This window comes from Balaenoptera physalus, assembly GCF_965194825.1.
Source record: "Balaenoptera physalus genome assembly, chromosome: 19".
NCBI classification, from domain to species: domain Eukaryota; kingdom Metazoa; phylum Chordata; class Mammalia; order Artiodactyla; family Balaenopteridae; genus Balaenoptera; species Balaenoptera physalus.
Genome location: NC_138900.1, coordinates 50,651,374 through 50,676,411, shown reverse-complemented (window position 1 = coordinate 50,676,411; position 25,038 = coordinate 50,651,374). Strand labels below are relative to the sequence as shown.

The window sequence follows — 25,038 nt, the reverse complement described above, 5'->3', positions numbered from 1 at the left end:
TTCATGTGTGTTATCCCATTTAATCTGCACACTGAGTTAAGCATTATTCTTATTATTTTTTTTTTTAATCACTGAGAATATGGAGGTTTATAGAGGTGAAGGAACTCGCTCAGAGCCTTCCTTGGAGCAGGTGACCTAGTTTGGATTCAAACCAAGGTCTGTGTGATTGCAGAGCTCAACTCTTTCCAGCATACACATAATATATTATAGAGCAGGAGCTTCCATGTCCCCATGGCCTAAAATGCCCAAGAAGGTCATTCAGCTTCTTGCTGTCTTCTGTGAACCATCCCATCCCGATTAGGCTGTGCATTCAGATCAGAGGAGACCATAAAAGCGAAAGTATATTATAAAAAGTTTGTCCTTAACTATGTCTTTGGACTAGTTTCTTTATCTCTTTTTTTCCCATCTCTAACCTAACACTAGGTTTACCAGTACCACATCATGGCATTAATGAAGACAAAGTCATAGAACCCAAATGGTGATAGAACTAGGAGGGACATTAGAAATTATCCAATCCAATGCTCTCATTTCACAAACGAGGAAACTGAGGTCAAAAGAAGCTAACCTGCCACAGTCACGTTACTAGTTGATGCAGTCTGACCTATAATGAAGATCTCTGATTCTTTACACTAACCATAGTATAAGGAATTTCCTCCTAGGAGATATTTTTTAAAATTTCTTGGACAAGACTTTTTCAATTATTAAGTACTATTCATAATGAATAAACTAATAATAACACTCCAGAAAGGTTTAAAATGAAAAGTAGAAGCCTCTTCTTTCCTTCTACCTTCTAATCCCATTTCATTCCCCAGGCATAACCATCATTAAGCTTCTTGTGTGTTCATCCAAAATTGATCTATATATGTACATATATGTGTGAAGTAAGTTAAATATGGAAGTCCAAAAATGATTCTCTCATCTCAGACTGATGTTTTCCTCTATATAATTTAGTCAACAGTCATATTATTGCATAAAAATACGCAAAGGGAGAAAGTAATATTGCAACATATCTGTAAGTTTGCAAAGCTGTGAGTACGATGTTCTCCTTAGGTACAGCTCACCTGTTTTCCAGGTCCGGCATGCTTAGGTTTCTAGCAGCAAAGCACATTTTGAGAGGGATGACCTTCCTGTCCTTGGTGCTGTTCTGATGTTTTGGAGAACCGGAGTCCTCGCTGCCACTAAAGCTCGGTGACTGGGGAGCTGCACCTTCCCATGGCAGATCTGATACTAACGATGGCTTCTTGATATATGGCGTTACTTCTCGGATGAATTTAACTAATGAACAAAAATCAAAGAAGAAGGTTAGTATTTTTGCTTCCTATGAAAAATAACAACTGAAATATATACATACACGAACTACCTGGCATGAAGTGAAAAAATACACGAAGTTAAAGAGCCAGCACACAGAATCTTAGGATTGGAGGGTGCTTTAAGAACATGTAATCCAAATGATATACCACTGCTCTATCCTAAAAACTTTAACTCCTGAGTCTTTGCATATTGTTGCTTCTGCTTAGGACTCCTTTCTCCCTTTGTCGGCCTGGTCAACTCTACTCAAGAGTCACCTCCTCAGCAGCCTTTCCTGTTCACTCTCTCCCGGGTATTACCATTACTCTTCTGTAGCAACCTCTAAGCACCCTGGGTTGTAATCCTTTGTTAATACTTCAGTTCCCCTGCTGGCTGCGAGTTCCCCAAAGGCAGGGTTTACAATTTATTCAATCGTGGTGTCTAACATCCAGACCAGTGCCTACTCAGTAAATGTTTGAATAAATGAGTGAAGGAAAAAATGAACAATTAAATACCTGAATTATCTCAGTAGTTGGCCATCATGAATGAATCTGGAGATAGATTCAGTACCTCCTGAGACAGCCCCATCTAGCTTTAGACAACTCAATATTTAGAAACTTGAAACTTCCACCCACTGGTTTGCTGACTATAGAGGCCATATAGAACAAACTTAATCTCTTCCACATGAGAACCCTTCAGATATCTGAAGACTGAGATGATCTCTCTCTTCTCCAGACTAAGCTATGTATCTCTATTTCAGTTTGATTCAACTCAGTCAACATTTTTAGCTACCTTCCAAGTATCAGGCATTAGGCTAGCCACTGAGAATACAAGAGTAACTTAGGCATGGACCCTGCCTTCAAGGAATGCCCAGTCTAGTAAGGGAGACAGCTATGGAAACAAACCATTATAGCTTTGAAAAACAAGTACAAAAACATAGTCAAAAACAAGGTATTTCTATTAACGGTAGCCCCAAATTAAGATATAGCTTTTAATATATGCAAAATGTTTTTCTTTTAAGTTCAATTTTAAGACATATAAAATACTTCTTTTACCTCATTCATGACTGGCAACTACTATCATTTGAGGCATTGTGCTCCTATTTCAAAAACTAGATAAACTGAAGATTATTAAATCCTTTTTTAGTAAAATCTTAAAAAGCATTAAAATGTCAATAAATCATTGAATGTAGATAAATCGGTCACCATTTCCTCTTCTAACATCAATATATGTTACATCAGTAATCTACCTCCTCTCAAATTCCACTGTGGTAGGTCATTAGAGTAGTATCATGGGAACTGAAAAACTAGAAAGATATGATCATTATCAATGCTTATCAATGTCATAATAGCTAGTATTAATATTTTATAGCATTAGAAGCTTTACAAGCCTATGAAACTTTACTAAGAAATAGATTACTAAATCTAAAAAAATAATCAGCTGTGTTTCTAAAAACATAGCTAACAAGTCTTTAAAATATTGTTTCTTTTTTGAATAGGTAATACATGCATATAAAACAAAATTCAGGGTTTCCCTGGTGGCGCAGTGGTTAAGAATCCGCCTGCCAATGCAGGGGACAAGTGTTCGAGCCCTGGTCCGGGAAGAGCCCACATGTCGCAGAGCAACTAAGCCCACGCGCCACAACTACTGAGCCTGCGCTCTAGAGCCCGCGAGCCACAGCTACTGAGCCTGTGTGCCACAACTACTGAAGCCTATGTGCCTAGAGCCCGTGCTCTGCAACAAGAGAAGCCACCGCAACGAGCAGCCCGCGCACCGCAACGAAGAGTAGCCCCTGCTCGCCGCAACTAGAGAAAGCCCGCACACAGCAACGAAGGCCCAATGCAGCCAAAAATAAATAAAATAAATAAATTTTTAAAAAAAGAGAGAAAAAAACAAAATTCAAAAGGTATAAAAGGTTTTATAATAAAGAGTATGTATTTCTAGCAGCCCAATTCCCATCCCTGGAGGCAATTACTGTATGGTCTTCCAGCAACAGGCTAAGCATGTATGAAAATAGACACACATACGTGTATATACATAAATACACACAATGGTAGTATATTATGCTTACTGTTTCCACATCTTGCTTTTTTTACTTAGTAATATTGATAATAATCTTTTATAAGCATAGCATCCTACCGCTCACTCTACATGATGTGGTGACAAAGAGGCCTTTGGAATCAGACCTTGTTCAAATACTAACTACTAACTGTGCTTGCTACTTCAGAGCTATGTGACCTCACTTGACAGTTCTGAAGTCCTCATCTATAAAATGGCAGTAACACTAAGCAAGTAAAAATTCTAGGCACATGCTAAACATTCAATAAGTAGTAGGTGACTTTCTTCTCCTTCCCTAAGTTAAAAAGCTAGAAAAGTTAAAAATTTTAAACAGCAATCAGTAGAAGAGGCAAAATTATTTCCGTATAAGTTATTCAAGAAGATCTGCTGAAGTTAAGCATAGTTCTAGAAAATATAATAATGCTAATGCCAACATTTGGAAAGAGTTTGTATGTGTGTGTGCTTTCTATGTATAGTTATAATATGTGTATTTCTAGGTGGAGAGAGTAAAAGCTAACTGCTTCAGGTCACCAAGGAGATTTTTTTCATCCTAGAAAAATGAGCAGGGGCGCAACCAGTGTATCCTTTGAGCAGCTGACTCAGGCATTCAATACATGCTTTAGTTTAGCTTTGTGCTTTCAAGAGAGAATTAGATCACAATAACTTTGGCAGAAATTCTTACAGTTTCTAGTCACTGCCAATGGCAGAGAGTTACTTTTCAAACATTTAAGGCAGTATACTAACTTTTGGGCTACTAATTGGGGGAAACTAAAGACATTCTAAATGACTACTCCTGAATACTACAGTGGTTAGAAAAGCCCCCTTTATGATATACTCAGAAGTTCGTTTGATCACAGAGTAGCATCAATGAGTTGATTACTACACATATTTAAATAAAACAGGCATACACACATAGCCTATTGCATGGCCTTATTAAAAGAGCAATGAGTTTCACTTGAGTTGATGACAATGGCACCCATACCCCCATCTAATTGGTTATCCATAATGGCTGGAGAACCATAAATAGACATCTGTTTCTAATTTACCTGAGATTCCGGAAAGGTGAAAAGTTAAGGGTGCTCTGTCTGAGTCCTGTTCTTAGACCTCCCCAGTTGCCACAGTGCTTTAACCTGGATACCCGGCTGGATAAGCAAAGTCTCTACACCGCCACATGGCATTCAGGTCAACTCAGAAACCGTGATATGGGGACTTCCCTGGTGGCGCAGTGGTTAAGAATCCGCCTGCCAATGCAGGAGACACGGGTTCGAGCCCTGGTTCGGAAAGATCCCGCATGTCACAGAGCTACTAAGCCCGTGTGCCACAACTACTGAGCCTGTGCGCCTAGAGCCCGTGCTCCGCAACAAGAGAAGCCACCGCAATGAGAAGCCTGTGCACCACAATGAAGAGTATCCCCCGCTCGCCGCAACTAGAGAAAGCCTGCACGCAGCAACGAAGACCCAAAGCAGCCAGAAAGAAATTAATAAATTAATAATAATTATAAAAAAGAAACCGTGATATGGGACTTCCCTGGTAGTCCAGTGGGTAAGAATCCATGCTCCCCATGCAGGGGGCCCGAGTTCAATCCCTGGTCGGGGAACTAGATCTTGCGTGCCGCAAATAAGACCCGGCGCAGCCAAATAAATAAATAAATAAATAATCTTTAAATAAATTAAAAAAAAAGAAACTGTGATATATTTCAGAGTTATTTCACTTTTCCTGATAGTTAAAGATCATCCTCAACATGCTTAAACTCTGATGTTTATAGTATTTTAGGTGTTTAGTTGCTGAAGTTAATCTTTCTTTTACGCACTGCTCGCTCTTACTGAAAATGAAGGGGGTTCTCCCCCACCCTAAAAGCATCACTATAATCCCTTCTCTTTAGAGTGACAAAAAACATATACATGTACTGTACACACTCCTGGAAAGACATCTGGGGAGATTTTCAGCAAAATATCAATAGTGCCTAGAAATATGCATAGGACTGCCTTTTTTTTTCTTTATGTAGTTGTGTATATTTGAAACTTTGATGAGCCCATATCATTTATACAAAAAACAAAAAACCTTATTTAAGAAAGGAAGAAAATTTATTCCGAAAACTTGCTCAAACTTTAAACATGGAACCACCTTAAACTAAAACCTTGTTGAACCTTCTAAAACTATAATGCACAGGATAGGATCCAAGATCCAACTGATTCTTACTGAATTCCATGCTCTAATGAATAAGGTTACAGGGGTCCATGTATATTAACAAGGTACACTGCTATCCTGGTTTGGGGCATTAGGCAGCATCTGATTTTAAACTGAATGCCATTTATGTGGCTTTTAAAAGCTTATCCAAAAGATACTTTATAGTGCAGAAGTAGCCTATGGCTGTGAACACAAGTATTCTGGTATATCAATCACCTTCCCTTATAAACATCAATCTCTCATATAATCATTATTTTCCTCTCTAATTTCTAATGCTTATCGTTTTCTTATCTCTTCAAGTGACCTTTACTATGAGTTTAAGTGAAACTAAATGGATCAGACAATGTAGGGAGAATCGTGCCAATATTTCCCCTGCTTTTGCCAACAAGTTTGTTTCTGACCTATCTTTAGGGTGGAAGAGCTGGCTTTTCATTTGTCTCACAAGTGAGTTACATTGACATCACTGTTTAAGTATTCTCCCGAGAAGTTTCTCCTCGACCTCATCCCAAGCTCCTCCTCCAAATCAGGAATCTGATAGATGGCCACCAAAAGCATTAGGGAGGAATTACTTATTTTTCGTAAAAAGCCTTTTACATTCTCAACTTGCAGGTGCCTTTCAGCTCAAGTCTCTTGCCATTTAGGGTCTGAGTAGGCTGCACAGTCTAGGGTTTGGTGATGTAAACCTTACACGTGTTCAGAGTGACTCTGATTTCATTATACCTTTCCATTTTAAAGTATCAATAACATTGCACATTCTCTAATTTATTGAGCTCCTGCTATGTGCCAGGAACTGTTTTGGGAACCTAGAATAATATATCCATGAACAAAACATGCAAAAATAAAAAAGGATAAATGTAATGAATAAGTAAATTATATTCTAGAAAAACAAAAACTTACATTCACATAAACTTATGTTCATATATGTTCACATATATGAATGTTTTTTATCAGCTCTATTCCTAAGTGCCCAAACTGGAAACAACCCAAATTTCCTTTAATGGGTGAATGGATAAATTGCAGTACAGCCAGGGAACAGAATATTACTTGGCAATGAAAAGGAAAATGGGGGGATTCCCTGGTGGTGCAGTGGTTAAGAATCCGCCTGCCAATGCAGGGGACACGGGTTCGAGCCTTGGTCCGGGAAGATCCCACATGCCGTGGAGCAAATAAGCCCAAGAGCCACAACTACTTAGCCCACGTGCCACAGCTACTGAAGCCCACGTGCCTAGAGCCCATGCTCCGCAACAAGAGAAGCCACTGTAATGCAAAGCTCGCAAACCGCAACAAAGAGTAGCCCCCACTCGCCGCAACTAGAGAAAGCCCACACACAGCAACAAAGACCAATGCAGCCAAAAATAAATAAATAAATAAATAAAATTTAAAAAAAAAAAAGGAAAATTAACTGAGCAACTTGGATGAATCTCAAAGGTATTATGCTGAGTAAAAGAAGCCAGTGTCAAAAGGTTACATACTGCATGATTCTATTACTGAAAAGACAAAACTGTATGAAGACAGGCATGGGGAAGATGTGATGAGTTTTTTTTGAGCGTAGAACTAGCCTATATCCTCATTGTGGTGATGGTCACAAGAATTTATACATGGGTTAAAATTCACAGAAGTGTATACCATATGGGGGGTGGGGGGAGCCAATTTTACTGCATAATTAAAAAATTAAAATTAAAATAAGTAAATTATAGAGTAAGTTATGAAAAATTAAGTGTTATGGAAAAGGGTAAACAGTAAGGGAAGGCGGATCAGAGTGCTGCAAGGGGGTCAATTTGCGACTGTAAATAAGGTGGTTAGGTGAGCTGCCTTATGAAGACGTTTGAGCAATGACTTAAAGAAGGCGGGGAGTCAGTCAAGGGAATATTTGGGAGAAGCATTCCAGATGAGAGAAAAGTGTTAAATTAAGTAAGGCCAGTGTGACTAGCACAGGGTAATAGAGGGGGAAAGAGAGAAAACAGGGACATAAGGGTAGAGGGAATGGGAGGCAGCTCATGTAGGTCACTGTAAGGACTGTGGCTTTTATTCTGAATTGGGAAGCCATTGGGAGGTTTTAAGCTGAGCAGTGATATGATCTAACTTGTATTTTAAGCATTCTCACTACTTTGTTGAAAATAGAGTGAAAGAGGGCAAGGGCAGAAGCAGGAAGACCAATTGGGAGGTTATTAAATGTGAGAGATTATGGTAGTTAGACCAGGGTGATAGGAGTGGAGGTGGTGAGAAGGGTCAGATTCTCTACTGAAGGTAGATCTACTCAGATGCCCTGATAGACTGGAGAAGGGGGGTTGACTTACCCTTAGGGTGGATAAGGGGGCTGGGGAGAAGAGAAGGAACAGCAAAAGAGACAGGAGACCCATGAGAGACAAGTCTTCCATAGCAATACCGGCCTAAATTAGTACCAAGTTTACTCAAACTGGAAAATGCCTTGTCTTGATCTTACTCTCCCTGACTTGGTTCCTTCCTCTCTTTACCACTCCTTGAAAATAAAAACTTTATGCTTGCTGTTTCTATTTTTCTCCTTTTGCTCCTTAATCTCTTCTGAATAAAACTGCATTCTAAAGACTAGCTCATGTTTTCTTACTCACCCAATCTAAAGGCCCTTTTTCTCAATCCCTATTCTTGACCATTCCAACATCTGACAATACACTCTATCAACTGTTTTTACTCCTCCTTTCTGACCATTTATTTTCTAATACCTGCTTCCTCCTCCTAGCCCTACAGTGTATTTGTTCCCCAAGGCTCTGATTTTAGCACTTTCTGCTCACTTTATCCTCTACTCTCTAGCAACTTTTTTTTTCTTTAATATTCATTTATTTATTTATTTGGCTGCACCGGGTCTTAGCTGTGGCAGGCGGGCTCTTCAGTTACGGCTCCAGGGCTCCTTAGTTGTGGCTCACCAGCTCCTTAGTTGTGGCATGTGGGCTCCTTAGTTGTGGCATGTAAACTCCCGGTTGTGGCATGCATGTGGGATCTAGCTCCTTGACCTGGGATCGAACCCGGGCCCCCTGCATTGGGAGTGTGGAGTCCTATCCGCTGCGCCACCAGGGAAGTCCCTCTCTAGCAACTTTCAGTGCTGGATCTTTAGATTTAACATACATCTAGAGAACCAATTTCTCTTGTTGGCCCTGATTTCTTTCACCAGAGTGCTGCCCCAACCCTTCAAACTTAACATATGCACATGTGAACCGATCTTCATTATCTTTAATCTCCTCCTGTGTGCATTGCTTTAGTTATTAGCATTAGCAGCACCATCTTTCTAGCCACACAGTGGCTAAACCAGTAGTGTAGCAAGTCTGGTGTAAAGCCCAATAATCTGAATTTTATTAAAGCTCCCCCAGGTGGCTGATTCTCATGCCCACGATGCTTTGGGAACCACTTCTCTAAACCTTTGTAGACTCCTCCCTCTCCCTAGCCCCCACATCCAATCAAGTGCCAAACCATCTCATCCCACCTCTGCAATTTTTCTCTAATCTACCTACTTCCCTCAATTCCCACTACCGACATGCTCTGGATCACCCAAACCATTGTAATGGTCCCCCCCTTTTTTGGTAATTGTGGTAAAATACACATAACATAAAATTGACCATTTTAACTGTTTTTTACGTGTACAGTTCAGTGGCATCAAGTACTTTCACACTGTTGTTCAACCATCACCTCCATCCATCTCCAGAACTTTTTCATCTTCCCATACTGAAACTCGGTACCCTTTAAACAATAACTCCCCATTCTCTTTCCCCCAGCCCCTGGCAACCATCATTTTGCCTTCTGCTGGCCTTATCCTTTCCCCTCAGATAATTACACTGGCAAATACTGAAAAGAAAATGAAAACAAATATAAAAATTCCTGATTCTACCCCATTTCCTTCCACATGTTTTAGTCCTTTACTTAACATGGTAACATACATCTTCCCATGTTAAACAAATTCTTCATAAGCATCATTTAAAAATAGCTATAGAGCATTCCATCGTGTTTACCATAATTTATTCAGGCGTTCCCTAATTTATTGGGCACTTACTTTAAATAATGCTATAATAAATACATTTTTCAGGAGAGAAATTACTGTGTCAAAGGAATATTTAAGACTCATGATAAATACTGCAAATTTCTCCCCAAAAGGATTATACCATTTTATACTCCCACCAGCAGTATATGAGCATGTCCACGTCAGTAGACTTGTCAACAGGAAGTAATCTTATTTAAAACAATCTTTGCTATTTTAATGGGTGAAAAATGGTATGAATATATGGCAACCCAATCTTGATCTCCTGCTTCAACAAATGCAGGATGTTATTATTTTCTTCTCTTTAAAAGCAGGAAATTCATGTCTCTATACTTTTTTGTCTGAAGACATGGAAGGAGTGATTTGTGAGTTACGACAGTGAGGAGTTACAGAATTATCACCAGAACCTTAAATCTAACACAAATTTGAGCAATACTTCTTTGGATTTGTTGTACTAGTATTTCCAAAGTCATACTTAATTTCCCATTATTGCCTTATCATTTAACTCTGTGAAGTTAGCTCCTTTTTTCTTGCTAGTCATCAGGAGGAAAAAATCCCCAGCAAAGAAACCAAGCATGTCCTCAGAAGCTGTACACGTGCTTATGTGATTTCAATGTTCTGCTTTAAAAAAATAACTATAGTTTGTGTTTGTCCTGAGATTTTCATTTCACTTCATTACCCATCTTTCCTTCTCCATTTCACTCCAAGGTCTGTCCAAGTCAATAAAAGTAGGAGATGTATTCTTTCTGAGGATCTCAAATTACTACTAAGATGACATGGAGAATTCAAGTTTCCTTTTAAACCTCTTAGCTACAGTGGAATAAATCCAAACAAACCAGAAATAAGGTATCTCTGAAATTCGTCCCCAGCAATTAAAATTTCAGGATTTTAAAATTATGGCCCTTTATAATAAATTTATGCAAACTGGCAAAAAAAGATATTTTTTTGGCCTCAATCAAATTCTAACATGGATATCTATTACTTTTATTCAAAAGTATTAGCTTTCACGCTTTTATGTATACAAACATAGAACCAACTAGATTGAAATAATTTGGGTCTTTGGACTCTTTACTGTATAATTTCTCCTTGGTAGTCTTCTTCAACTACTAATCTTATATGGTAAAACCAGTTGTGGGTCATTTATAAAGTAAATATTTAAAAAATGAATTTAAAGTGATTTTCTTTCAAATGTTTCTTCAAACTGCAAAAGAATATGCAAGCTTTTCAATTTTTTATAAAAAAAAGTTTTAAACACCTTAGGTTTGCATTTTTAAATGTTTTTGTAAGGAAGACAGCTACCGGCAGATTTCCCTGTGGAAACTACTAAATAGTAATTATGTATGTTTAGAATCCTTTATATAACTAATCCATAAACAGGAGACACTGCATTTGAAAAACTACTTCAAATTACATATTTTTCTTTTCCTTTTGGTGTTGAGATTTATATTTATTTCCTATGACAGATCTCTGTTTTTATAAGTCAATTCTACTTTTAGTACTTCTCCCTCCCCTGAAAGGAAGTACTGCTTTATGTGAAACAATGGTCCAATCTGTTTCATACCCTTTTTGCTTACTTCAAAACATACAAAGCAGAGGACTGTTGACAACAGTAGAAAAGTCTTGACCATCTATAGGATTAGAAAAAATAGAAAGATAAAGACTTTAATTTCATTTTCACTAGAGTAGAGGCAATGAGAAAGGCAATTTGCGTAAGGCTGGTTAGGAATAATTTATATTGCTTCTTAGTCTCCTGCTGAAATATGAAAGTAGAGGCTAGTTTTGCTTTTTTTTTTTATAAACCCTATCAGATTCTTAAAAACATGGTAAAATGACTCAAACTCTATAAAACCAAAGGTAAAACTAAGGGTATCAGAGTTGCTAAGTGAAAATAGTAAGCTCTCAGTTTTATGTTTTAGAAAATTATATATACATTTGTATGTTCATAAAGTACTCAAGAAAAATATGCCAATTCGCACCAGGACATGGAAGCAACCTAAGTGTCCATCGACAGATGAATTGATAAAGAAGATGTGGCACGTATATACAATGGAATATTACTCAGCCATAAAAAGAAACAAAATTGAGTTATTTGAAGTGAGGTGGATGGACCTAGAGTCTGTCATACAAAGTGAAGTAAGTTAGAAAGAGAAAAACAAATACCATATGCTAACACATATATATGGAATCTAAAAAAAAAAAAAAGTTCCGAAGAACCTAGGGGCAGGACAGGAATAAAGATGCAGACGTAGAGAATGGACTTGAGGACACAGGGAGGGAGAATGGTAAGCTGGGATGAAGTGAGAGAGTGGCATGGACATATGTACACTACCAAATGTAAAATAGATAGCTAGTGGGAAGCAGCCACATATAGCACAGGGAGATCAGCTCAGTGCTTTGTGACCACCTAGAGGGGTGGGATAGGGAGGGTGGGAGGGAGATGCAAGAGGGAGGAGATATGGGGATATACGTATATGTATAGCTGATTCACTTTGTTATAAAGCAGAAACTAACACACCATTGTAAAGCAATTATACTCCAATAAAGATGTTAAAAAAAACTAAACAAACAAAAAAAAAAATGCCAATTCGCTAATAATGGTTATATCTACATTTCAATTACAGTGACTTCTATTTTTGAAGTTAACTATTTCTACAATGTTTGAACTTTTAAATAATAAGCATATGTTCTATTAAATAATAATATTAAAATTAATTTTAAATATATGCCATCAAATAACAAAGAAAAACATGGATTAGAACGTAATTTCAGAAAAAGATTCAATAGCAGAAACAACGACAGTGGGGGAAAAGTCACTATTCAATAAATGCTGAAAGAACAGTGGGGTATCAGTGTGCAATTGTCTTATATCTGTATCTCACACCCTACAATGCATTTGCTAACTACAGTTGATGCCCTTTGGATAATTTTTGTAAAATCACTGAAGTGTAAATACAGAGCAACAAATTTTAAAGTCAAATGAATCTCAGTTCAAGTCGTGATATTACCATTTAAATTTTGAGAGGTTTGAAGCACATAATTTACTTGCCTGAGCCTCAGTTTCCACATTTGTTAAACACTGAATACCACCTTCAAATGGCTGTTGTGGGAATTAAATGAGATAATGTATGAAAAGTGCCTAGGCCTGTGTTTGAGTGTTGGAAGTACTGAATATCAGTGCTTATTTGAGTGTACAATTAATACAATATACTCTGGACAAAGTATAGTAGAGTAGACAGAGGCTAAGATATGAAATTGAATAGACCAAATTTGAATTTCAGTTCTATTAATTATAAACTTAATGATTTGGACAAATAATTTAACTTTTCAATCTCAATTTCTAATCCACAAAACTCTAATACAAACCCTAATACCAATTGTCCTGAATAACTGAGAGGATTAAATAAGATTAACTGATAAAATAAAAGTAAACTGGTTAAGAGAGCCTGGAAGATAGCAGGCATTAAGCATACATAATCTACAGAATGGGATCATTATGCAACATCAAAGAATATCTGGAAAGGGTAGTTATCTCCAGAAAGACAGCAAGTCAATTGTTCTTTGTCTCCCCTTTCACAAAAAGACCAATTTTTGACAGCACATAGCCTACCTCATTTATATTTCTGTAACATTCCACATATCACTATTAAGGCACTTCTCATATGTCACAGTTTCTGTTTTGCCCGTCTTTTCCATTTGACCAAGGGTCTTTGAAGGGATTAAAAGTCAAGACCACAAAAGTCAACGATAATTACAACACATCACTTCTATACTGCTTATCCATCCATGGTTCTTCACTTTCTTCTAGTTACTCCTCAGAACTGTGTTGCAGTCTGTGCAGGGCTATTTAAGGTCCTGAATACATTCTCTTGCACATTCATGAGGCAAAAATTCTTGTATTTTTCTAGCACACACACAATCTTTCTATGACTCTGGCTTGACATTACACTTGCTTCCAACCTTTCAGAGCAAGTTTTATCCCACTCCACATGACATCACTATAACAATATGCATACTAAGTTTTAGCACAAATGAATGTTATACACTGGTCAAAATTTGGCAGTATAAAGTGTTTATAGCAGAAATCACTAACATACAGAAGATGAACTGTAAATATTGGTTGGATGAATTATGAAAAATTCTGTCACAAATATAGACGTATTTTGTAATCCTAATTTCCCTGTCCTGGGGAGATCATGAGAAATATTTATGGCATGGGTAAAAAAATCTAGTTAAAAACTGCTGCTAATAGCTCTAGATAAAGGATTTTTGCAGATATTTGAATAAAGGGTCTGTGTTCAACACCATCATCTGCTTTTTGAATAATATGTGGGACCGGTCACTCTCTCTATAGACTGAAGGTTATCACATAAATCGTATATGAATGATCTTTGTTGAGGTTCTCTTCAACTAAATTTGTTATTAGAACAAATCTGTCATTAGAACAAAAGTCTATTTAATAAACTATTATCTACTTAAATACATGGTTTATGGATGAGCAGTTTGCTCTTGCAGTGACGTGAAAATTTAATCTTATTATAAGGAGTCAATAAGGGATTAAAACGTTCTTCTATAAGTAAAGAAAATCCTTGTCTCACAAATCCAATGTATATACTTTTATCTATTCCTGACATAAATGGTAGGAAACAATTTTTTACTCTTAAAAAAAAACTGTAATGTTCCCCCCTCTTCAACAACAAAGAACTCTCTCCTATATGCAAAGCATGTAGGATATTTAAAAAGTTTACTATACAGACTGTGTCCTCAAGTTGTTCAGTTGAGATGGAAAAGGAAGATATGTACCCTCTGCCCCAAATAAAGACCAATTAATAAAGGAGAAACGACAAAAGGTAATATGTGATAAATGCTATAAAAGAAGTATAAATAAAATATTACACATAATTGGATGTAACAACAGCAAACAAAATGAAATAACTGAAAAATACTTAATAAAAACACTAATAATGTTTTTCCACTAGACCAAAAAAAAAAAAGAAATTCTAGCAGTTTAAGCACAAGGAAATCCTTATCCGTTGCAAAGTGGATGTCCCGGACTAGCTGGATACACCGGATGGTTTGTTTTAGATCGGCACTCCAAGTGATAAACTATAGACGGAAACACAATATTAACCCAGCACAATAGCTGTGTTCAAGGGGTCAACAAGCACTCCATCCTGAACATCCAGTCAGTCACCACTGGGGAACAAGAATACCATCCAAGTTTCCCTCTCTTTAAACACTTTGTAATTTTTCTTATTGTACAAAAGAACTGCTATTAGTAACTGCCAAGCTTTTGTTGTTACTAGGGATTTTCTGACCAGATTGGCAGAATTAACTGAGTTCAGGAAGAGAAGAAAAGACAAAGATGTGTTCATGTTCTTTCCCTCCTCATTCTTATGTAACACATGACTAAGGAGTTCAGCTGTAGTGGACTGAGAATTGTCAGAGTGCACAGAAACCAGCTACTGTACTGAATGTTAAGCGATAGTGTAATGCACTGGTCAACCCACAACAAATTACTGTTTTCACTTATAATTTGTTTTATTACTTTTTAAAATTAAGAGGTAATTTTTAAAAAGCTGGAACAATTTGAACATCAAAAAATAACAGTGGTATGGGATTATAAATATCCATGAGCCCACACTGATATAAATAACTGAATAAATAAGTAAATGGGAGAGATGGAACAGCTCTTATAGAAGAATTCCAATTAGGGAATTCCCTGGCGGTCCAGTGGTTAGGACTTTGCGCTCTCACTGCCAAGGACCGAGGTTCAATCCCCGGTCCGAGAACTAAAATCCCACAAGCCATGCGGTGCAGCCAAAAAAACAAAAAGAAGCATTCCAATTAGTAAGTGTCATGGGACTTCCCTGGTGGCACAGTGGTTAAGAATCCGCCTGCCAATGCAGGCAACATGGGTTCGATCCCTGGTCCAGGAAGATCCCACATGCTGCAGAGCAACTAAGCCTGCGAGCCACGACTACTGAGCCCGCATGCCATAACTACTGAAGCCCGCACAATCTAGGGCCCGTGTGCCACAACTACTGAGCCCATGTGCTGCAACTACTGAAGCCCGCGTGCCTAGAGCCCGTGCTCCACAACAAGAGAAGCCTGTGCACTGCAGTGAAGAGTAGCCCCCGCTTGCCCCAACTAGAGAAAGCCCGTGCGCAGCAACAAAGACCCAACGCAGCCAAAAATAAATAAAAAACTTAAAAATAATATGTTTGACTGTATATAATTTTTAAAAAGTGTCAAAGGAATGAGAAAAAGAGAAAATCATCATTAGAACACTACAATAATAACTGTTGCAGGCCAGACCCACTGACAAATGCTAAAATTAGTGAAGAGTTTAAAGAATAAAGGGTGAAAGTTTAAATAGTTATAGGATACCTGCAGTCTCAACAAATCTCCCCCAAGATATTTATTAATTACAAAAGGGAAAATAGTAACTTTATGTGGAGAAATTCAACAGTAATCAAGGTTTACATCACTAGTATTAAGACATATTGATGTCATGCACCCTACCCTCCCATATATACTGAGAAGGATATAGCACTTCTGTAGTATTCTTGCTCAAAAAATACATAAGCTCTGTGTATTCATGATAAACCAAGAGACAAATCCAAATCGATAGACATTTTGCAAAATGATTCAAATGTTTCAAAATTGATTACCACAACAAGGTTAGTTAACACATCCATCACTTCATATAATTGCAATTTTTTGTGTGTGGTGAGAACAGTTAAGATCTATTCTCTTAGCAACTTTCAAGTATATAATACAGTATTGTTAACTATAGTTACCAGGTTGAATATTAGATCCCCAGAACTTATTCATCTTATAACCGGAAGTTTGTACCCTTTGACAAACACCTTTCCATTTCCCCCGCTCACTTTTACTTTTACTTCATTCTTAGCGAGTCAGAGTAAATTTGAGAGGTCAGAATAATGACAAAACCAAAGAACAGTGTCATTCTACAGGTATCTATATTTAATCCCAAAATTAATTCCAAGACAAATATTCTTGTCAAATAATATTAAGTTATATTGTAGAGCAGCTTTGGATACGTGAAAGTTTGCCCTTGCAATTGACAGCCAATTTGTGTCAATATTTGCTTCCTATAATCAGTAAGAGTGCTTATCGTGAGATTATATTTATCTTCATGCATGCTAAATCCACCTCTCTCCTGAAGATTATTCTAGGAAAGGAGAAAGATTCACCAGTGTAGTAAGTACATTTGAATCATAGAGCTAGAGTCAATATAGCCTAAGAAAATTATCATATTTGAGAAGATTAATGAAATAGCTATCAATTTCAAATGTATTATGTTTGGCCCCCTATACACACACACAGCCATCCAGAGTGTCCTGTGGACAAATACTAATCTAAAAATAGCTAACTTACAAAATTTCAGAGATAGAGGAGAACTTAGTGATAATTTTGTACAAACTGTTCATTTTTAAAGATGCTAAACCGAAACCCTATGAAAAATGAGGCTCAAAGAAATCAGAAAACTTCTTGCAAGTCACAGTCTGTGGCAAAGCCATGGCTAAAAACCCATGTCATCTTTTCCTGAATACACCCTTAACTTTCAGTTTGGTTTTTGAGATAGTGGAAAATCATAAAACACTATTTGTATAGATTACTCAGCCGCCAGTACAAATGAGTCATCACTCAAACTTGCTCACTGGGTCTGTATAGTTAAAACATGGAGTAATCAGGTCTTATCTAAGATTAACATGATACTCTCACGTGTGTGAGAGCAAGTGAGCACTTCAATTCATGTTTCAAGAATGGGAAAAAAGAAAAAGGGCAAAATACGATGCTGGCTAACAATCTCACAGAAGGGTACATTTTATTACTATTACTTTGCCATTAGCATATTTTAAAAACGCAGGTCAGAGTCCTTTCACCCTGTGGTAATTCACTTTTTCTATATCAGACACAAGACTTTAAAATTAATAATCAGGGATCAATATTTAACTCCCTAGCCTGCCCACACTGAAAGCAAATGGTGCTCTCTGAGCCCTCAGCAGCACAGAGGAGACTGAACAGTCAGAACCATTGTGTCCTTCCCTGCCGTGGGCATGGCAGCAACGGCATGGGGACAGGGTGGTTGGAAAAGTGGCACGGTAGCCCCAGCCAAGTTACAACTAAATAAAAAGCTAAGATAAGAATACTATTTTTCAAAAGAAAATTATTACTTTTTGGAAGAGACTGTGCTTCCGTGTGTCCATCCATTCAGAACTTATATCCATACTCGTGGCTTAATTTCATTTCTTTGTATTTGTTTCTTTATTATAAAATCATAAAACCTATCCTTAGGGGGTTATTGTGAAGATTAAATAAAGTATGGAAAAGGATTTTAGATATTACAAAAGCCATACAAATTTGAAACATTACTATTATGACCTAATACAGAACCTAACAATCATTTTCACCAGTTTCAGAAATTAACACTGCACATGGCAAAAAGCACGGGCTCAATAAGCGTTGGTTAAATGAATTAGTGTACAAAGTGGTTAAGACCTCCTCCCAAGGAGCCCTACTATATAACATAATGGATTACATGAGGTGGGAATTCAGAAAAATGACCACTGTGCCTTTCTGAGTCTGACCTAAGCATGGTGGAGAGCTACTATGAGGGTGAATGAGATAAAGCTCACAAAGCAGACCAGGGCTCCGAGGAAACAGGCTCCTCTCAGCACCACCATCCCTGCATGATGAATAAAATACATCCCATGTCTTCAAGAAGCTCTAGAGGACACAAATATTCAATCACCATCCTCACTACTCATTTAATGTTCAAAAACAGATTAAGTGTTTTGCTTTATGTGTATAATTTCATTTAACCTCACAATAACCCTATGAGATAGGTACATTATTACTCCCATTTTACAAATGAGGAAACTGAGGTCTAAGAGAAAAAACTTGCCATGTGCTACTCTGCCGTTAAATAGCAAAAAGAAAGACCAACCATGTAAATACTATTATTTTACCAATGAATAAATAATTACAACTCAGTATATTAAGCACTATTACAGAACTATATATAGAATGTATTATACAAAGTAATAGGAGACTTGATCACTGAAAGATAGCAGAAGTGCCCCAGGCAGACAAGGTGGAAGTGAGCATGCCTGGCTGGGGTTATAGCATAAAGTCGAGGACACGAAACATTCAGAGAAAAGTAAGTAGTTAGGAAAGGCCAGAGTGCAGAGTTCAATGTGAAAAGCTGTGATCTGTTCCCGAAAGGTTGTTGATATTTAGTTAAGGGTTATCAGATACCATGAAAGGTAGCCCTGGCTGTTATGGATTATTCCTCCTTAAAGAGCTACCAAGGTAATTATACAAAAGAAAAGAAGTACTCTAAAAACTGTAAGACTTTTCCCCTCAAAGCAGAGCTTGAGATCACTACTGAAACACAGATCACTAACTTCATAATATAATGGATAAACGTATATTTTTTAAAAATTGAGTTAAAGAAAGGATACAACATAGATCTCGCTCACGCACTATACACATCACTTGCGCTGTGAGTAGGACATTAGTAGAAGTTGTGTGCTACAGAGCTCCTGCCCTCAAGTAGTAAAATGTAATCAGGTCAAAGGGTTGTCTGTTTGCACTCCAAAGATACCTGCACAGGATATCTCAAATTTGGCCCTAGCGTAAGCTACGAACCTATGTAAAAAAATAACAAAAGCCACATAGGAAATCTTTTTCAGTGCAACTTATTTATTTCAAGTTTATACTGAAGAGTAGCTAAAGAATGATTTAACAGCATTAGGATCTTTACATTTGAAATGGTTAATTAAACAACCTTAAAAAAATACACATACACACACACAACTATTGCTGACATTTACTTAAGAAAACAGAAGTTGTTTCTCTCCAAAGTATCCCAGAATATTCTCCTAAGCACTGGTCCAATGAATGTAAGATTTCTTTTTTTTTCTTCTTCTTCTTCTTTTCATTGCTTTAAAACAACTTAACCTTTATTTTATTTTATTATTTATTTTATTATTATTTTTTTTTGGCTGCACCGCACAGCATGCGGGATCTTAGTTCCCTGACCAGGGATGGAACCCGCGTTCCCTGCAGTGGAAGTGCGGAGTCTTAACCACTGGACCGCCAGGGAAGTCCAACCTTTATTTTTTTATTACAAAAGTACTCTGTAAATATTTTAAGATTATAGAAGTACATAACATAGTAGATGAGAGGGCTCTGTGAAACCTCCCTAAACAGAAACAAGTCTGGGGAAAGGTGGAATCTTTAATTTTATATATTTTCCTATTGATTAGGTTTTTAAAGTATTTGATTATTTTGTGATAAAAAGCTATTAAAAATAATTAAATAATAAAAATGCAGCCAATTCCTAATTAACAAATGCTTACAGAAGACATTTTTCTGTAGGGAAATTGGAGATTAATTACCTACATCTTGCACAAATAGTATTACTTACTGGAGAGATGAGTAATAATGATTGCTAAGCAAAAAGTTAAAAGGTAGGAGCCAAGAGTGGCTTCCCATACTCCCAACACTCCCTAACGAGCATAGTTTAAATGGTTGCATTTAAGTATTTTTAAGAAGCATTATTAGAAACTTCAGTTTTATTTGAGGAAAAGTCATTATCCCACCTTTTCCTCTCTTAAATTCACCTAAAGTTACTGGAACCTTAAAATTCTTTTGGGGGGATCACTAGGGAGCCATGTGTGTAAAATCTGAAAGAAGTAGGCTGGAAATGCTAGATACTGAGAAGAGGAAATGGGAAGGAAAATATTATCCAATTAAAAGAAAAAGCCATGATGTTGCCTCTCACAGACAAGATGCCAGAAGCACCCCCCACCCAGAAGGATCAGTGGGCAAGAGAAGGAAGGAAAGAGGAAAGATAAAACTGGAGGTCTTTCTCCCTGCCTTACTAGGGGTCTGTGAAATATGAATTCTGGTAACAACCTCTTCCCTGGGATGGGACTGAGGACAAATGAAGAGGAAGTATTTCATATTACTTCCCTTGAACCCTAAGAAAGTAAATTAGGTCATGCATATGAGGATTCTCCTTTTGCTAAAAGGTCTGACTCTGTAAACAGCCAATTAAAAATATAGCTTCAGGGAAACAAACTGTATAAATACCATGACCATACGTGAACAACGCAGCAGTAACATCACAAATAATTTCCATTTCCACTTCCATAACTGAATTCAGCCCAACAGTCAAACTAACGATTTGAACTAAGTAGAAAGGTAATTTGATGCCAAGAAAGATGTGGTAAACTGAAGAGTAGAAAAATACTTGTTTAAACCACAGACTATTTAATTGAGATGGATTATTGAAGGGGCCGATGTTGCAAGTTTCCATATGTTGGTAGAGCATTGAAAATATCTTGCTTCAGTTTAAGACCGGATGTTCTTAAATATGTTTTAGGTTTCCCAAAGCTTAAATCTGTAGTCAGTTCATTTAGGTTGTGGGCAATGTATTTAACTTGAGATCCTTCCTTTCCATAGAGCAAAATTAATAAATTATCTGTCCCTGTGAAGAATTCGTGTTTCTGAAAGAATTTTAAATCTAAGCTAGGAAAGGCCTGAGGTGCTACGTCTAAAAGGGATTGTGGCAAAGTCTGACTTCTTAGAAACTACTGTCTCAACATGTTTTTCTTTTGAGGAGCAATAAAATTCCATATATGGAATAAGACCTGATGGCATGAATACAACCCAATGAATCTGGTGCCAGGTGGGAGATTTCTGGTGCTCCTAGTGACCTTATGGAAGCACAAGGACCGAGCAGCAATGCTATCTACTTCTGCTTCCTCATACTCTGAGCAAAGCAGGACAGTCCTCACCATTCTCTAGCTTATAAGACAACATTAAGAGAAGGTTCTCAATAAATAACAGATTCCTATTGCAAAAGAAGAAGAAGAAGAAGAGGAAGAAGAAGAAGGAGGAGGAGGAGGAGGAGAAGAAGAAGAAGGAGGGGGAGGAGGGGAGGAGGAGGAGGAGGAGGGGGAGGAGGGGGAGGAGGAAGAGGAAAGGGTTTGAGGAACTGTTTTAAATGGAAAATGCAAAAATCCAAAGGTTAACATTTTTAGAAATTCCAATAGTGTATCAAATTCACAACCTACATTTAGTGTGAATAGTAACCATCACACTATCTTCTACTATAAGCTCTTTAAAGGTAGGAATTTTTGTTTGTTCAAAATAACTCCAACTAACCAGGGAGACGTGAGGACTTACTCCTGCCATCTTCATAAGCCTTAGGTGAAAACTGGGAAGGATAAGAACAACAAGAAAGTCTCTAAGCCAGAGAGGAGAGGAAGGAGACAGGGCCAGCAGCTACACACACTTAAATAAATAAGTAACTGCAAAGAAATTTGCCTAGGTCATGGTTGAATTTGATATGCTGGTAAGGGATCACAGAAAGACTGGGAACAAAAAGATGTAGCTAAACATTATAGATATTCAGGTAATAGCTGAAATTATAGGAGCAGATGACCTAAACACTGGGTGTGTACGAGGGAGATGAATCAGGGCCTTATCAGCTCCTACTGCTTTGTTGACCTGCTCCTAAACTAGCTAGCACCAGTTTCTCCAGACAAGCAGAATGAGATCCTAAAATGATCCAGGTATGAAGCATAGAAGGGAAGGAAGATTAACATTGTTTGAACACCTATTATGTGCTGGTTACTTTATATAATATATTTTATATAACCTTCACAATCATTTGACTGAAAAAGAAACTGAGGCTTAAAGAGTGTAAATTATTTTCCCCACATCATGCAGAACTCTAGGTCTGCTTGGTTCCAAAGCCAATGCTATTTCTACAATACAACGCAATTATCCACATAGATTCAGTCGGGTGTATCCTGCTCAACAGTACTTTTTCCTGCCCTGGAAGAGAGGCAATGCTGGCTTTCTGATCACCTTACTTTGTTGACCCACAGATTTCTGGACCTTTTATTTTCTACTGGACCATAATAAGCCACTGATCCCTAGCTCTTGCCTTGATGATAGCCCCCAGGCTGTGCCTATATTGGCTCATGACAGCAGTACAGCTTACTCCTATAGCTGAGGAGACACTGCTGAGACAGGATCATGAAAAGGCATGCATGAACAGCCAGCAAGTTAAAGACATGTAAAAGCAGAATTCTATGGGGGTCAAGACTTCTAACTCTACCATTCTCACTAGTGGAAGGGATAAGGAAAGAGTTCACAATAGTGGATATTTCAGAAATAATTTAAATCTATGGGGATTTTTTTGTTATTTTGTAGCAGCAGCTTTATCTCCAATTACATTGCGCTCAAACAAATATTAAAATTCATCTTCCTTCTCACAGTAAATGCTGCAGATTATCGCAATTCACTCTCCACCCAGAACCAGAGAGGGCAAGAGAAACCTGACTTGAGATGAAATATTTTAGGAAAATAAATAGCAAAATTGATCAATCGCACATGAATAATTAAGAGTTGATTGCTCAAAGAAAATGTTTTAAGACAAACTCAAGATTATTACCCTCCAAATAAGAAACCTAAAATAACTGTTCAAACTTCTTCCTGAAAATCTGAGAATAATTTCAGGTTGGTATTTTTTTTTTGGTAGTGTTCTTGTGGACAATAAACACAATCTAACAGGATTAACATTCCTTCCAGCTGTAATCTGTACCCTAACCTGGTTAATAACCAATGATTCAGCAACTGTTCCCCACCCCCAAATTAAAAATACATTCCTTTCATAAAGAATTTCAGATTTCTTCAAATGGATAAAATGAATACCTTACTAAGCAGTATTAAAGGATTTTATGTCCTTGCCTCCTTAATCCTTTCTATTTTGCCACTGCCCCCCCCCCATTCAGTATATCAACATCACAAAAATAAGTTAGCCTGCTGCTTTAAGTACAGATTTGCATTTAAGAAAGTCTTACAAGTTATAAAGACTGCTACTTTTGGTTCAGTGCATTTTCTCCCATTTATTAGTGCTAATGAGTGGTCCTTCCAGTTCTGTGACATTAATAACATTACAATGCTAATACTGTACAAGATGCTTAAATAAAAGGTAAGGCATCAAAATCCTTTAACTAATCATGCATTCACATATAATACTTCATTATGTCAATGGCAACTTTTAGGCCAGGATGCTATTTTCCTGAATGGAAAATATGGCTTTCCTGAATATTCCGCTTTAAAATCAGGCCCTTGGAGGCCCTGAAGGTGTAATGGCGGGCAATTACAAAAACCAGAGAGAGATGACTCAGTTTGTCTCAGATTCCAATGACACACCACTGAAGAGGGAACATACGTAAATAAATAGGCAGCAGTAGTGTTTAGTAAAGGGTTTGGTAAAAGTTACAGACACTCTCCTGCCATTACCCCTCAAAGAGAAATAATGAGAATCTTTAAGGTAGAAGAAACTTACCAGTCAGGTGAGGGCTACATATAGCAAAGAAAAGTAGTCAATATACAAAAAATTATTTCAAGATGACTCGATTGTAGGTCTAAACTTGAAACACAACCATGAAGCCTCTGGAAGAAAACATGGAGCTTTGTGCCCTGAAGTAGGCAAAGATTTCTTGGACAGGAAACACAATACTACCATGAAAGAAAAAATTTCAGCTCATCTAAATCCACCGTTGAGAAATTGAGTAGACAAGCTACAGGATGAAAAAAATAGTCACAACACACACATCTAACAACAGACCTGTGTCCAGAATATATAAAGAGTTCTACAAACCAACAACAAAGAGATAAACAACCCAGTAAAAATGTAGGTAAAAAGACTTGAACAGACACTTTTGATTCCATTCCAATAAATTTCAAGAATAGACAAAACTAATTTATGGTGAAAGAAATTTTAAAATGGTTACATAGGGTAGGGGTGGGGAGAGGAATTGACTGGAAATGGCCATGAGGGAACCTTCTGGAGGTGATGGAAATGTCCTATAGCTTATGTAGTGGCTACACAGGTGTATACAACTGTCAAAATTCATTGAAATGAACACCTAAGAACACATTATTGTATGTTAATTATACTTCAAGTTTTTTAAATGTTAAAGAGCCAGAATCAATCAAAGTGATAGTTAAGTGATCCAGCATAAAGAAAAATTGGACTTTTAAATTTTATCTGAATTTTTAAAATTGAGAAATATTTAAAATACACTAAAAATATAGAGTACAATATAATGAACATTCATGTAACTCAACTTTATCAATCTCAAAATTCTGTCCTATTTGTTCAGTTTTATTTCCTAACAAAATGCCCCCATGAACCTCTCTCCCCGACTCCATTCATCTTCCCTGTGCCCTAGCATTAATCACATCCTGAATTTGGTGTACAAAAAATTTGTTATTTTTCTTGCATTTCTAGGTCACCTATATTTTAAACGACCTTTTCATACTTGAGGTTTGATGCTCTTCTTTCATTTAACAGACATACATAATACCAGTGATGTGATTGGCACTTTGTTAGGTACCAAGAACACAGTCTAGAAGAGCAGAACGGCTGACATAAAGATAATTTC

At 37.2% G+C, this 25,038-nt stretch overlaps 1 protein-coding gene across 5 annotated transcripts in view; it reads right to left on the bottom strand.

Moving 5' to 3' along the window:
• The window catches only part of SNTB2 (syntrophin beta 2), a 99,356-nt gene that overhangs the window by 55,697 nt on the left and 18,621 nt on the right, over nt 1-25,038 (bottom strand). For all 5 annotated transcript variants that reach the window (XM_082436082.1, XM_082436083.1, XM_082436084.1 and 2 more), the window contains exon 2: nt 1,062-1,275. In XM_082436082.1, coding sequence (XP_082292208.1) covers nt 1,062-1,275 — 214 coding nt within the window. The remainder of the gene's footprint in view (nt 1-1,061; nt 1,276-25,038) is intronic.